We start from the raw sequence: 15,641 nt of genomic DNA on the forward strand, positions 1-15,641 counted from the left end.
GGTGGGCTGCTGTGAGATACTGGCAGAATGGGCAGCAAAATGGCAGATGCACTTCAATGTCAGTAAGTGTAAAATCCTGCACATTGGGGCAAAAAATCAAAACTTCACATATAGGCTAAGGCGTTCTGAGCTGTCTGTGACAGATCAGAAGAGAGATCTTAGGGTCCTTGTGGACAGGTCGATGAAAGTGTTGACCCAATGTGCGGCGGCAGTGAAGAAGGCCAATTCTATGCTTGGGATCATTAGGAAGGGTATTGAGAACAAAACAGCCAATATTATAATGTCGTTGTACAAATCGATGGTAAGGCCACACCTGGAGTATTGCGTCCAGTTCTGGCTGCCACATCTCAAAAAGCATCTGCTTCCTGCTCACTTGTGCATTTGAGCATTCCCTGTAAGTAAAACTCTAAGTCCAACTTCTGTGATTGCCAGCGGCACAGGAGAAGCATGCTAAGAGTTTGGGTTTGTTTTTTTTTACAGCATCCCAGGGCCGTCCAGGCTGTGCTGCCCCAGTGCCTGCTGCCAGTGTAGACCAGGAGTGGGCAAACTTTCAACTTTAGGGATCCTGGAGCTTTAACAAATGTGTAGGAGAGAGAATTCCAGCAGGTGCAGCTTTTCATCTGTGAGATGACAAGCTGCACCTGCTGAAATTCCCTCTTCTATACAATTGATAAAGGTCCAGGATCCCTAAAATTGAAAGTTTGCCCACCCAAAACCATCCTGCCCGAGGCAGCAGCAGCCCCCCCTGTCTGCATGAATTGGGAGAAGCTTCTGGTATAAGACCAGCCTCTGCAGCTGGAAAAGGACTTGGACAGCAGGGCTGAAGAATCTCAAAGCAGCCTGTCCCTGGCGAAGAATCTGTCCTGGGGTCAGGTGACCCCACGTGACCCTTCCTGGCTAGTCGACGCTTCCCCTGCCAGGACAGACAATCCTGGGCCAGTAGCGTAGCCAGAGGGGGGGCAAAGCACTAAGTTTTACCGGGTGCCTCGCTGTGCTGTGCATGTGGCCCGTCCCCTTTGCAGCCACTCCGGGCCACTGAGCAAAACCCCGCCCGGAATGGCTCCAAAGGGGAGGGGCCGCTTCCACGCTGGCTCCCCGCAAAACTTAGTGCTTTGCCCCCCCGTCTGGCTACGCCGTCGTGCTGGGCGCGATGCCCCGCCTCGGCATCAGGCAGCTTTCGGTGTCCACACGAGGCATCGGCGCAGGCTCTGTGAGGCGTCAGCAGCAGCCCCTGCCCCGAAGAACCTACAGCTGGGAACACCGCGGAAGAAGAAGTCCCGGGCCGAGAGGCGCCACAGAGCGGAGGCAGCCTCTGGCTCTTGCTCTCCTTCCTCCGCGGGCCGTTCAGAGAACCGAGAAGCTGCAGCTGCTGCGCCTCGGATCGAAGAACCGAAGCCGGGAAAGCGCAGCCCGAGCCGGCGGGGCGCCTCGCAGAGCATCGCAGCCGGGCTGGCTCGGGGGGTTCCGCAGCCTCGCCCGCCCGAGAGGTGCTCTCTTGGCGGGCGCTGGCGCTGCTCTGCCCGAGTCCCCGCTCGCTGGGAGCCTCGCAGCCTCCCCCTACCTGGGAAGCGAGCAGCGGCTGCGCGGCCTCCTGCGCCCGCGAGGGGGCCCTGGACGAGGCTCTGGAGCGGAGCTTTCTGCCCTCCTCCTCCGGCTCCGCTCCCCGGAAGGGGAATCGCTCCCCGGGTCGAAGCAGAGCCATCCAGCGGAGCAGGGAGGGAGCCTGCAGAGCACCAGCACGGAGCCGCCGGGGATGGCTGCGCAGGTGAGACGCCCAGGTGCAGGAGCGTCCGGGGCCCCTCCGCGGTGCTGGCCGGGCAGGTGCGGCCCTTGCAGGGGCAGCGCGGAGGAGAGCGCCTCGCCGCATCCCTGCCCTCCACGCCGCTGCGGAGCCCCCGTCAGGCGTGACACGCTCCCACGAGGCTTTCTGAGCCCCTCCGACGGGCTCCGGAAGAGAGAGCCTCCTCGGGGCTGCGCGCGAGTGTGCCGCAGACCCCCCGCCGTGGCCTTCTGCGCAGCTTTGCGGGCGATGCTGCGAGGCTCCCTCTCCCTGCGGAGGGGCTCCCTGGGGACAGATCCTGCCACTGCACGGGGTTCTGCTTCGCGCTGCCTCCTCCCTCCGTGGACTATCAGCCCCTGGGAGGACAAGGGCGCGGTGCGGGCGCTCAGCGGCTCCTGCCCGGCTACCCCTGGGAGCGAACTCCCAGCCTGCCGCCCCTGGCTCCCCGCGGAGGCGAAGTCCGGCGGCGTAGCTGGAGGGGGGTGGAGCACCCAGTGTGGCGGAGAGCCTCAGCCCGGTGGGCAAGCGGCCACTCCCTTCGGTGCCATTCCCGGCCGGGGGGGGGGCAAAACGGAGCCGTATGGCTCCGTTTTGTCCCCCCGCCGGGAATGACTCCGAAGGGAGAGGCCGCTTGCCCACCGGGCTGAGGCTCTGGGCGCTTTACCCCCCCTCCAGCTACGCCACCGCCGGGCCACGGCATCGCCCCTCGCGGAGCTGCCCCTTCTCCCCCCCAGGTTGTGATGTCACAGTGTCCTTCTGACGTAGGCAGCCTTTTCCCCACCCCCGTGACGTCACTGCTGCAGCGCTCCAGCCCCGCGCCTCCTCCAGCTTCTGCGCAACTGCCAGTCTTCGGGTTCCGGGTGGAATGGAAGGAGCGGTGGGGCTGCGCGCACAGCCGGTCTTAGAGCCCAGTCCTCTGCATGTCTACTCGGAAGTAAGTTCCATTGTAACCAATGGGGCTTACTCCCAGGTAAGTGTGGATAGGATTGCGTCCCCAGACGGACTGATAGGGGCATCCACGCTCTGCACATGGTCAGAAGCGCTGCGGCTGGGGCTGGCCTGGTAATAAAGATATTTCTGGGCTTGGAAGAGGGGATAAGCGGCTGGAAGGTCTCCTGAGGGCCTCCCCTGTGCAGGGAATTGGGTGCCCAGAGAAAGCACTCTGCATTTGCTCAGAGGCACTCTTACTAGGGCCCGAGTCCTGGCAGTGGCAGAAAGGGTCTGGGGTGGGTGGAAGGGATGTAGTGGAAGGGGACAGATTGCGTCCCCAGGCAGACAGGCAGGGGCATCATGGTTCTGTACATAGTCAGGAGTGCTGGCGATGCCCTGGTAGGTTGGACGGAGGGCTGTAGCTGCAGGGATCAGAGGCAGGAGGGTAAAGGACTGGTGAAACCGCCCACTGGGGGTGAACTGAGGCATGGAGGAGCCCCCACCACCACTGTTCTTAAGAGTTGATCTGTGGTGGTGCTTTACACACAACCTTTCTGTGCTGCGTCTTCAGCCATTTCTAATACTGTAGAAAGGAGGGCTAGAAATCAACAGTACTAAAGAATGTGCTGAGCATAGCTTTTCCTGTAGCACATCCATCTTGGGGCCTGGTCTCCAGCTGGGTGCTGTGGGGCAGAATTGCAGGTACAGGACTACAGCTGCTGATGTCACAGCAAATGTATTTCCTGCACTCAGAACTGACCAATGAGACTGATTGTTCTGAGAACCAATGAGATGCTGTTACGACACAGCAGGGAACCTATAAGGAGTTCCCTGGAGTAGGAGTCAGCTCTCATTGCCTTGTCTCAGAGCTAATACTAGAACTCTCACTCAGTTGTGTGAGTGCCATCAAGCTGGCCACTGGTTTTTGGTTGGTTACTGATTTGTTTCATAAGAACAGCCCCACTTGTCCACCCCCCCAAAATCTCTCTCCTGATCTGTTACAGACAGCTCAGAACCCATCAGCCTATACGTGAAGTTTTGATTTTTTGCCCCAATGTGCATGACCTTACACTTACTGACATTGAAGCGCATCTGCCATTTTGCTGCCAGTCTGGAGAGATCCTTCTGGAGCTCCTCACAATCACTTCTGGTCTTCACCACTTGAAAAGTTTGGTGTCGTCTGCAGACTTAGCCACCTCACTGCTCAGCCCTGTCTCCAGGTCATTTATGAAGAGGTTGAAAAGCACCAGTCCCCGGGCAGATCCTTGGGGCACACCGCTTTTCACCTCTCTCCATTGTAGGTCTCTCTCCATTTGTTGGGTGACCTGTGCTGTATATATAGCAGGGACACGCAGTGGATGGGGAGGCAGGTGAGGCAAAGCCTCCCCACCGGAGTCCTTTGAAAAGTCCTTCCACTGTGGGAGGCACCGCGCATGGGTTCTGTGAATTGGCGCACCTCACATGGCAGCGTTGCTTTTCTAAGAACTTCGGTGCGAAGGCTCTGCCTCACCTGCCTTCCCATCCACCACTCGTCCCTGATAGTGTATATATACTGTACTGCAATGTATTAAAATAAATACATTAATAAAATGAATGTGGGTGACACCAACCCTGGTGATGCTACTGCATTGAGGCTGCATGATATTGTCATTTATTCTGTCTGGTCCGTTGTGGGGGTGACGCAATGAGCTCTCACACCGAGCAATGTATCTGATGTGCTCCCTGGGCATTTGGTCGGTCACTCTGAGATACAGGAAGCTGGACTAGATGGGCCTATGGCCTGATCCAGCAGGCTCTTCTTATGTTCTCATGCGATGCCTCTGGGTTGCAGCCTTGCATAATTCCCAGGGAAAGGCGATGTTTCACTTGCGGCTACTGCAGAGGCTGTGCATGAGTTCCGGCTAGCCTGCTACCAGTCTCCCAACCTCTTGCCCCTTAAACAGCTGTGTCCCGTCCCCCCCAGCGAGAAGTGCTGCACAGCCTCCTGGGCCCACGAGAGGGCCCTGGACATGGCTCTGGAGCAGAGTTTTCCTCTCCTCCTCCTCCTCTTCCTGCTCAGCTCTCTGGAAAGGGAATTGCTCCAGGGCTGGAAGCAGAGCCATCCAGTGCAAGCAGGGAGGGAGCCTCTTGGAGGAGGTTGTCTCTCATCTCCTCTGCAGAGCAGCCACTCAGACCGGCTGCAGGGATGGCTGCGTAGGTAAGACAGGTGGGGTGCACCCAGGAGATGGAGCAGCTGAACCATGTTGTGGGGAGCCCCTCATTGGTGCTTGCCAGGCTCCTGCTTGCAGGCAGGCATTTGGCAGGTGCCGCTCTTGCCAGCAGCAGTGAGGAGGAGAGAAGCCTCACTGCATCCCTGCCCTCCGTGCAGCTGTTGGCAACATCAGGAGAAACCGAGTAGTGTTGACCCTCGTTTCAAGTGTCACATTTAAGGAGGGTGACCAAGAGGCGTTTGCAACTTTTGAAGGGTTCGCAGAAGTGAGAATTTTCCTGTGGTGCACATTCTCCCCTCAGTGCACTGAAGTCACATATAACAGATTACCTTAATAGTCATTTCTGCCCAACGTTGCATATACGCAACAGGGATCAAATGTGTACACCTGTGCGCTGGGAAGGAATGGGTTAAATCCAGCTCTTTAAGAAACCGCACCCCTTAGAAACTGGGTGCAGCCACCTTATCCATAACCTTCTTCCACATTTATTTTCACACCAACATAACTCAGATTTTACTCCTCAAAAAGCCCCATCCCATCTCGGTATAAATCATGGGAGCATCAAGCGGATGCATTAGCTAGTCATGAAAAGGGTGAAAGGGTCACTATCAGTGACCACCTCCCCTTGTTTTCCCATCCCACCTGAGCAGCTTTGATAAGGACTGACTTGTCGACCAGGCTGGTCCCTGCTGCCTTCACTGCTGCAGATGCATCTACAGTCTCAACAGCTCATGTGGCTCAAGTCTAGGTGTCAGGCGCTGTACAGAGGAGAGGAGTGTAAGTTAGAGCCCAAGCCTGTGCATGTCTACCCAGATATAAATCCCATTATAGTCAACGGGGCTTACTTTACGAAGTGTGGATAGGATTGTAGTTCCTGAACAGAAGCCTGGCATTTTCCCTTAGGTGGACAAGGCAGCGATTTTTGGAGAAGGAGGTTTTGGAGGAGGCAGGTTTTGTAGGCCAGGAATTGTGCAACTGAGGATAGGTTGTGCTGGCTGACCCACAGAGAGTAACATAAATTATATATTAAATCATGAGTAATGAATGACTCAAAGCAGAGCAAATCTTTCTCTCTCTAGCAAGAAATAGTGCAGGCCTTGTGTGGTTAAATTCTCTTCTCACACCCCCCGCACCCCAAATGGGTTTAAGAGGGGCAAAAGATGAGAATTGCTCACATTACTCTGTGGAACTCATTGCCACGGCTTGGGGAGTGGTCGAAGTCTGCTAACAGCACAATCCCATGTCTGCTCAGAAGTAAACCCCATGGAGTTCAGCAGAACCTCCTTCCAGGTCAGTGATCACGCCTAAGGCATGATTTCTTCTTCCTTTTTGAATTTCAGAGGAAGACTGAAGCAGAGAAAGAGACGATTGTCCAATGGTGGGAGGAGCTTCGGGGCTTTCTGGAAGAGCAAAAGCAGCTCCTGGTGGGCTGGTTGGAACAGCTGACTGAAGACATCACCCAGAGGAGGAAGGAGGGGAGCCTTTCGGGAGCCTCTGCCAAGATTCCCCTGCCCTGCAAGGGAGGAGGAGAGATGGGGCAGCAGTGGAATTCCAGCTGCTCTCTGAAGGTGAGATCCAGCGAGCCAAATGTTCAGATCTGAGGGAGCAGGGGAAGTGCAATCCAGAATGCTGCCTGATGCCATCTTGGGTCTGCCACGCCTGTGCTGCACAAGCACAAAAAACACCCTTGTGTTCCTTGTGCGCTGCCTTGAAACCCAGATGTTCAGGTCTTCGTTCCATTTATGGGGACAGTGCATTGGTTTATGCTGGAAGTCCCACATGTCCAGGTTTCACAGGAGGGGAATCGTCTGCCTCTTGCTCTTGCAAGCAGAAAACGGATCATTGTTGCATACTTTGGCAGCAGGTTGGACAGAGGTGGCAGCAGACAAGGGGCACCCCAAATCCACCCCCCAGACCCCTCGCAGTCTGCCACTGGTGCAACCTGCAACAGGTGGCTTCATTGATGGGTCCGCGGAGGGGGGTTCCACCACCCCCATGGATGGAGCACAGGTTTGAGGCAGACACAACTGAGAACCTTCCCATGGTCCTAGCAGAGCCCTTCTCTTTCAGCCTCTTCTTGATAGGCAGCACTCCTTTTGAAAGGACCAGTGTGTTGCTAGGTGGTGCTCCTGGATGTGGATCCTCCTGGAGTGGCAGGTGATGGCTGTGTTTTTGCACACTTTCATCTGCTGCACCAGCTGCAGCCTCTCCAGAAGGATGCAGGTCTCGTCATGGTCACATCCTGGCTAGATTGCAGTGATCTGCTCTGCATAAGACTGCCCTTGAGGATTGTTTGGAAACAGCAAATACGTTTGGAAACGCAGAACTCTGTGTTCAGGTTGCAGGTGGGGTCACACTGTGGGAGCAGATTCCTCCTGTCCATCGGGTTTCCCATTCACGTTGGGGTTCAACTCAAGGTACTGGTGGTTTCCTCTAAAGTCCTGTTTGGTTGGGCTCTGGATAGCTGAAGGACTGTTCTCTGCGGTGTGGGACTCTCACCCCTTAGGACTTCCAGGGAAGCCTCTCTCCACATGTTGTCAGTAAGTGAGGTAAGATTGGCATGCAAATGCGACAGGGCCTTTTCTAGATGTGGAACTCCCCGCCACAAGAGACATGGGAGCTCCCCCCCTAAGAGGGCATGGCCAAGATTGACTGCTTGCCGGGTTGAATTCAGTATTCAGGTTCTCCGTGGCAGGCTTCTAGTGGATTGATTTATTTGTTGGTTCTCTCTTGGTATTTTGTTTTTAGAATTTCCTTTATGTTTTTAACAGTGTTTCCTTTAGCTACCTTGAGAGCAGTTGGGATGAAAGGTGGGATAGAAATGCAAATAAGAGATAAGTATCGCATTGCTGTCCTGTAGAAATATTTGCAACAGGCTGCGGTGGTACCTGAATTTCAGACAAAGGTGCAATACCTTTCTGGTACTTTTGAAGAGGAGTCTTTGGGCAATTTGATGTGGAAGATGATAAAAGTGATTTTGCTCTGGTGACCTGCTTCCTCCTGCTTTGACATGATGATATCTTTGGCTACTTAACCCCTTTTTGCCCAGCCCACAGGTGTACACATTTGGTGCATATATGCAACATTGGGTAGAAATGGCTTAATCTGTGGCTGTTGTGATTTTTGTTTCTTTCTCTTTTCGTTAATTTTTATACAAAACTGTTAGTTGTTCTATTACTTTAGCTACTTGTGGTTTCAAAAATTAAATTAAAAAGTGAACTATAAATATTCAAAATGGATAAAAGTAGCCACAACACAAATTAAAAACAGAAGTTTGTATTTCCACCCACTTCTGAGAGAGGCGCATGCATGTGAATTAGTGGCAGGTGACTGACTGCTCCCCCCTTCTCTCACAGGGTACCACTAGCCCCAGGAACAAGGAAGATGTCCTCTTCCAGAAGCCGGGAGGAGGTGACTTTGTGGAGCGGGAACAGAGGCTCGGTTGTTTTTCTGGAAGGAGATCGGCCTTGCAGGAGGTGCTGAGTGACTTCCAAGGTGAACCACAGTTCTGTTTGAATGGTGACCATGATGTGGTCTGATACCTGCTGTTGCTATCAGTTTGACTCACTGGTATCTTCTCAGTCTGGAATCCAAGAACCAAAACCTCTTTGGCTCTTGCCCTTTGGGTAGCACCAGATGCTCACGTCTCTGACCAGCCATTGGCCCAGTAACTGTGGAGGAAGGCAAAAACCAGTCAGGCCTCTCCAGCCAACCTCAGCTAAGGTGGAATCAATTGAATAGGGCAGTGGTTCTCACACATTCAGCATCAGGACCCACTTTTTAGAATGAGAATCTGTCACAACCCACCGGAAGTGACGTCATGACCAGAAGTGACATCATCAAGCAGAAAATTTTTTAACAATCCTAGGCTGCAATCCTACTCACACTTAACCAGGAATAAGTCCCATTTACTATCATTGTTAAAAGAATATACATATAGGTAGCTTGTTAAAAGTATGGGTCATTAACATTTCCCCAAATGCGGTTGCATACCATGGTGGCATCAAGTCTAATATATTAGAAATGAAATATTGAAATGAATGGGGACCCTCCTGAAATTGGCTCGTGACCCACCTAGTGGGTCCCAACCCACAGTTTGAGAAACACTGGAATAGGGGCTTTAGGTGTCCCTTCATGGTGATTGGTCCTTTCCCTCCCCAGTCTCAGTGGGCTGGACTTTCTCTCATCTTTCCTGTCTTTTTCTTCTTCAGAGTCACTGCAGCTGGAAGTACAGAACCTAATAGGTATGCCTCTGACTTTGATGGGGGTTCAGGAATGAGCATGTGTAGTGCTGGCCCATCCCTGCAGCCACCTGATGTGGGTTGCATCAGCAGCAGATTGTAATGGGTCCTGGGGGCTGGATTGTTTCAGGGAAGCCGCCCTCCTTAGCTCCTGTTCCAAGACTTCCTGGCCACTGAGGTGGCTGCCAGTTGCTTCCCCCTTCTCTAGTGGCGTGCAGTCCTCTGCGCCTCCCAGTCCCTGGGTTGAAAAAGGAATGGGGAGATGGAACAGAAGTGTGGAGGAGAAGCGTGTAAGAACATAAGAACTGTCCTGCTGGATCAGGCCAAAGGCCCACCTAGTCCAGCTTCCTGTATCTCACAGCGGCCCACCAAGTGCTTCAGGGAGCACACAAGACAGTAAGAGAACTGCATCCTTGTGCCCTCCCTTGCACCAGTGTGATGGGCTAGTGCATCAGGAAGTGGCAGGAGAGTGATGGAGGCCCGTGGGCTGGTGGAAGAGGGCCCTCCTGCCAAACAGCTGAGGCAGCCACTCCCATCGGTCTCTTGGATGGGCCAGCCCTGCCTGAAAATCTATGGCCTGCCCTTTCAGTAGCAAGGAGCCCATGAGAAGGCACTGGCTCGATCCTTCTCTGTACCCCCTCCCACAGCGCTGCCACACGTGGGGAATCAGGATGGCTGAGGTGTCCTTTGCCATTTCTGTAGCTGCCTCTCCTTCTTTTGCAGAGTCCAGGGGCATCTCCTTCGACAGCTTTAGAGTGTTTTTTCCTCCCAAATGGCACAGGACAGAAATGCACCCAGCAAAGCCGCTGCAGGTGGGGCCGCTCTTCATGCTTCTGCTGGGCGGGGGGCTTGAGTTGGAGGCTGGTCACTGGGTTTCGACAAACGTTTCCTTCTCAACTGCCTGCCCAGCTCTCTGCAGTGTCGGGGACCTGGCCCTGCACAGCCCAGATGTCGCCTGGCTGCAGCTCTGTGCCATTTTACTCTGCAGTGTTCCTGTCTTGCTTGATGTGGTCTGTGTATTTGGCAGAGGTGGGGGGCTGGTGGAAGAGGAAGCAGCTTCACAGCCCTGCCCTGAAACCTGGCGCTTTTTCCACAGTCCTTGGCCTTTGAAGATGTGGCTGTGTGGTTTGTGGAGAGCGAGTGGGCTTTTCTGGATGCCTGCCAGAGAGCTCTCTACAAGGAGGTCATGCAGGAGAACTATGAGAACCTGACCTCGCTGGGTAAGCAGTGCGTCCCCTGCAGGGGTTTGGCATCGTCTGTGAGCTCTCTCTCTCTCTCTCTCTCTCTCTCTCTCTCTCTTCTCTGGTTAAGTTCTGCCCCTGGTTTCTTAGAGCAAGGACAGTCACAATATTGTAAGCAAATTGACTGCAGGCCCCTCAGCCCAGCCTCACCATCTATATCAGGGGTGTCAAACTCGTTTCATACAGAGGGCCGGAGTTAGCATTCAGGGCTCCAGCTGAGGGCTGGAAGTGATGTCATAAAGCAGAAAGTGACATCATTAAGAAGCTAATGGCCAGAAATCAGACCCTGTTCTCTTATAGAAACTCATTAACTACAAATGACAAGAAGAGAAAGTACGCAAGTCTTGGTCATGGGAAAGCCCAATTTTCATGTGGGCCACTGTTTCAGCGGTAACACCTCAGCAGCTGAGAGCCTGAGGGCCGGATAAAAAGCTTCTGGGAGCCGCATCCGGCCCCCGGGCCTTATGTTTGACATCCCTGATTTATATCCTAGAAATACAGACCAGCAAGAGGAGCGCTGCTTCAGCTGTCAGTCCTGCTCACCCGCTGCTCGTAGTTAAGGTGGGCAGCTTAAAATTAAGTTTGAAAGCACTGCACTTAAACTTATCCAGTTACCCAGTCACTCCTGGCCAAGGTGGCATGTGCGGGTCTTCCCTCCTGGCCTCTGTTCTATCTGATGTTGCAATCAGCAGTGCTGCAGAGTGGCGAGACACACATAATGGCCAGTGGGTTCTCCAAACCATCCTGCTGTCTCTTCCCTCCAAGTAGAAAGTTCACTGAAATTGCTCACCTGTCTCATGGTCACACCTGACCCCGTGACTCCGCCTCCCAGTGGCTTCTCATACTGAGGTTGCAGAAGGAGAATATTTCAGCACAGGCTGAGTCTCTGTATCGGCTGTAGATTGAAGGTTGTGGAAACAGGTGTTTGAATCTCTTAAAGGGAAGGTTCTAACCCGAGTCCCAGCCCCATGGGGCTTGTTTAGTGCCACACATGGAGCTACACTCTATCTGCCAGATATGGTACCAATGTGTAATACTCTTACTTGCTTCTGATTTATCTCTGGACCAGTCCTGACCATTGTGGAACTTGAAATGGCCTCTCAGTTGCACGGCACAGAGGAGTTCGGGATCAAAAGCTTGTCCATGTCAGAGTGGAAGAGCAAGATAAGGAGTCCCACTCCTCTAGGTGAGGGCATTCATATTTTGCAGTGGCGAAACTGACATACCAGGGAGTGTGTAAAAATGTTCCTCTTGTATCAAGGTAGAGGGAAGAGGCCTTCAGCACCTGCGGGCTGTTCCGTGGTAGAAGTTTGCATGCTCACTACCCTTCCTTCTCTCTCATTGGGACATGCAACTGAATGGGGACAAGCCTTAGTAGGCCACTGCCATCAGCCCAGGAGATCAGGGCAGACAGAGGGGCTCCCTGGACATAGTCCCCCTTTGCAGAAAAATACTGACCCTCAGGGGTTCCTCAAAATCACTCCCACAAAATTACTGTCATCCTGAAACCTGCCTTCTTCAAATGCAGTTTGAGATTGGTTTTTTAAGAACATAAGAACAGCCCCACTGGCTCAGACCATAGGCCCATCTAGTCCAGCTTCCTCTATCTCACAGCGGCCCACCAAATGCCCAGGGAGCACACCAGATAACAAGAGACCTGCAAGGCTTCCTGGGAATTGTAGTTAAGAACATAAGAACAGCCCCACTGGAGCAGGCCATAGGCCCATCTAGTCCAGCTTCCTGTATCTCACAGCGGCCCACCAAATGCCCCAGGCAACACACCAGGCAACAAGAGACCTGCGCCCTGGTGCCCTCCCTTGTATCTGACATAGCCCATTTCTAAAATCAGGAGGTTGCGCATACACATCATGGCTTGTACCCCGTAATGGATTTTTCCTCCAGAAACTTGTCCAATCCCCTTTTAAAGGTGTCCAGGCTAGACACCATCACCACATCCTGTGGCAAGGAGTTCCACAGACCAACCACACCCTGAGTAAAGAAATATTTTCTTTTGTCCTAACTTTCCCAACACTCAATTTTAGTGGATGTCCCCTGGTTCTGGTGTTTTTTGAGAGTATAAAGAGCATCTCCCTATCCACTCTGTCCATCCCCTGCATACTTTTGTGTGTCTCAATCATGTCCCCCCTCAGGCGTCTCTTTTCTAGGCTGAAGAGGCCCAAACGCTGTAGCCTTTCCTCTTAAGGAAGGTGCCCCAGCCCAGTAATCATCTTAGTTGTTCTCTTTTGCACCTTTTCCATTTCCACTATGTCTTTTTTGAGATAACTGAGTGGGATATGGGCTCTGGGATGTCATCCGCACTGGAGGGAGAAGGCTGAGGAGATTCCCCAAGAGCATTGCCAGATGTCCTTCCCCTTTCCCTCGACCTTGTCCAGCCCACAGGGGTAGTTCAATATTGCCTGGCGCCTGAGGCAGTGTCCCAAATGTTGCCCCCTTTGCCTTGTTATGCGTGAGCCTCTGTTCCTCCCACTTCCTGGCCTGGGAAAGGAAGAGGCGGGCAGTGTGGAGGAGAAGAGAGTGGTGAGCTAGAGCGTCTCCGACTTCTAGCCACCACTGTCTTCTCCTCCATCTCCCTCTTCCTTTTCCAACTCAAAGAGGAGGAGCAGTGGAGGATGGTGGTTGGGTAGGGTGTGCAGCGCACACTGGTCTGCTACCTGAGATGACCCTTAGTCGTGCTACAGATAGACTGGCCCTGGGTATAATGCACATCAAGATTTTCCTCTTTCTTCCAGTAAGTGTCAAATGGGCGAGTGAAAATGGAGAGCATCATCTTCAGCCAGAGAATTCTGAGCAGGTAGCATCACGGTGGCCATTGTTGGGAAATGCTGGGATGGCCATGTCCCAGGAGGAGGAGGAGATCCTGGAGCAGAGAAACCAGGCTGAGGAGGAAGTGCAAGAGTTTACTGAAGAGGGCAAAAGTGTCAGAAAAGCCACAGTCCAGCAGCAATTGCCTGAAGGAGAGCCACAGAATATGTGCCAGGAGCTTGGGAGTAGCCTTCACAAAGACATTTGTTTTTTCTGCCAGCAGAGAACCCTGCCTGGAGAGAAACCATACAAGTGTTCAGACTGCGGGGAGAGCTTCAACAAACTATTAAATTTTAGGAGTCACCAGAGGATGCACTCGGAAGAGAAGCCATACAAGTGCTCTTACTGTGGGAGGGGCTTCTGTTCGAAGCAACAACTCAACGAGCACGAGAGAATCCACAGGAGAGAGAAGTTATACAAGTGCCCTTACTGCGGGTGGTGCTTCTGTTCAAGGCCGGAACTGACCGAACATGAGAGGATCCACATGGGTGAGAAACCGTACAAGTGCTCTGACTGCGGGTGGAGCTTCTGCTGGAAGTCGAAACTGACCGAACACGAGAAGATCCACACGGGCGAGAACCCGTACGTGTGCTCTGACTGCGGGAAGAGTTTCCGTTGGAGGTCAGACCTGACCAAACATGAGAGGATCCACGTGGGCGAGAACGTGTCCAAATGTTCAATCTGTGGCAACAGCTTTCACCAGAGCTCCAGCGTCTGCACGCATCAGAGGACTCGCACAGAAGAGAAGCCGTCCAGGCGCCCTGTCTGCAGGAAGGGCCCTGGTCAACCGTCGCCCCTCCTTGTGCGTGAGAAGATCCACCCTAGAGAAAAACCGTATCCCTGCTTGGACTGTGGGAAAAGGTTCAGCAGACCATCCAATCTTGCGAGCCACCAGGCGATCCACACAGGAGAGAAGCCCTACAAGTGCTCTTACTGTGGGAAGGGATTTCGTCGGCGGTCGGAACTGACCGAACACGAGAAGTTCCACCCGGGCGAGAATCCTTATACTTGCTTGGACTGTGGGAAAGGGTTCCCGTCGAACTACCGCCTGCTTCTGCACCAGAAGACGCACAAGGGGGTGAAGCCCTATAAATGTGTTCTGTGCGGAGAGAGTTTTTATTGCAGGCAGTTCTTTGTCCAGCATCATAAGACCACCCACTCCGAGGCGCCAGACCGGGACGCTGCTCAACAGTCACTGCCCCAAACTGATTAGCAAAGGCAGGACAGAGCATGGTGAGCTTTGCCTTTTTAAATAAAACGTTCCTGTGAGGACTTGGCGGTTGCTTTGCACAGTAAGACGCCAAGGCTTCTCAGGATGGCCACTGGCTGTCTTACAGCAGGACCTGAACAGCCTTCCAGGTCAGGCTCTGTTTGGATAACAAGAGTGTTTACTGACTCCTGCCTGATGGCTTGAATGGATTTGTTACTTTTTTATTTATTAAAATAGAGAAAAAGTAGGAAGACCGTTCCAAGGGTGGAAGGGAGTACAGGTTTGTGAGGTCACAAGTACCAGCCAATCTGCACTGTGCATGGCTGACTTTGGCCCATAACAGGAAACTGGGCATCCATATATCATGCAAGGCCTTTGCTTCCACTGTGGCTTGACCAGTCTAGCAATATGTCTGTGTGCATCTACAAAGCCAGGCCTTGTTATTACATTATGCAGAAAAGCTTACCAGCAGCTCCTTTCTCCTTCTAGGTTTCTTCTCAGCCGCTTCTCTTTCTCTTCTTGGACAAGGCAGGGGCTCTTGCATCTGTGGAGAATTGAAACAAGTTATAGTCCCCGGTGCAGAGATGCAGCGATGGGGAAAGCTACCTCTGAATCAAGACTGACCCATCCATGAGGCCAACTGATCTCTGCCTGCCTGCCTGCCTACCTGCCTCTGCTGCCCCCCCCAAAACACGGGGGGGGGGAGCAGAGAGTGGTGTCACTGAGTAAGAGTACACTTACACCTCAGCCATGAGAAGTGGTAGCCTGCAAAATCTTATGCTCCAGAAAAAGGTTTCCATCTTTCTGTGGTGCCACAAGACTCTTACAGTGCAATCCTAGGCATGTTTACTTGGAAGTAAGTTCCACTATGGCAGTAGGGCTTGTTCTCTGGAAAATGTGTGCAGGATTGCAGCCTTGGTAGTGTTGCCTCTTACACAAGGGTTATCCATGTTCTGTTCATTTTTCCATTCTGTGCATGTCCTGGTACCTGCGCGCATGTGCCTGTTTCTACACGATTCTTGTGTGGCCGCAGTCATTTTAAAAGTCAACACAGAGACTGGAGTCCTCCAAAATGTTGAGAACAAATTGCATGTATGTTTCTCTGTGTGCCACTGCAATTAGTGTCATGTCTGAACAACTGGTCACCTCAACAGATCACCCTTTCTGCGCCATTATACACAGATTGTGCATGTCCTGAACAAGTGC

At 52.9% G+C, this 15,641-nt stretch overlaps 1 protein-coding gene across 1 annotated transcript; it reads left to right on the plus strand.

Annotated features, from left to right (window-relative positions):
• The first annotated feature begins 1,682 nt into the window (after window positions 1-1,682).
• Window positions 1,683-14,898, plus strand: LOC136640390 (zinc finger protein 436-like). The gene is made up of 8 exons (XM_066615488.1): window positions 1,683-1,765; window positions 6,261-6,488; window positions 8,277-8,415; window positions 9,132-9,164; window positions 9,885-9,973; window positions 10,258-10,381; window positions 11,472-11,588; window positions 13,153-14,898. The coding sequence occupies exons 1-8, from the start codon at window positions 1,754-1,756 to the stop codon at window positions 14,436-14,438; spliced, it is 2,028 nt and encodes a 675-aa protein (XP_066471585.1). The 5' UTR covers window positions 1,683-1,753; the 3' UTR covers window positions 14,439-14,898.
• The last annotated feature ends 743 nt before the right edge of the window (window positions 14,899-15,641 follow it).

This window comes from Tiliqua scincoides, chromosome 2, assembly GCF_035046505.1.
Source record: "Tiliqua scincoides isolate rTilSci1 chromosome 2, rTilSci1.hap2, whole genome shotgun sequence".
NCBI lineage: Eukaryota > Metazoa > Chordata > Lepidosauria > Squamata > Scincidae > Tiliqua > Tiliqua scincoides.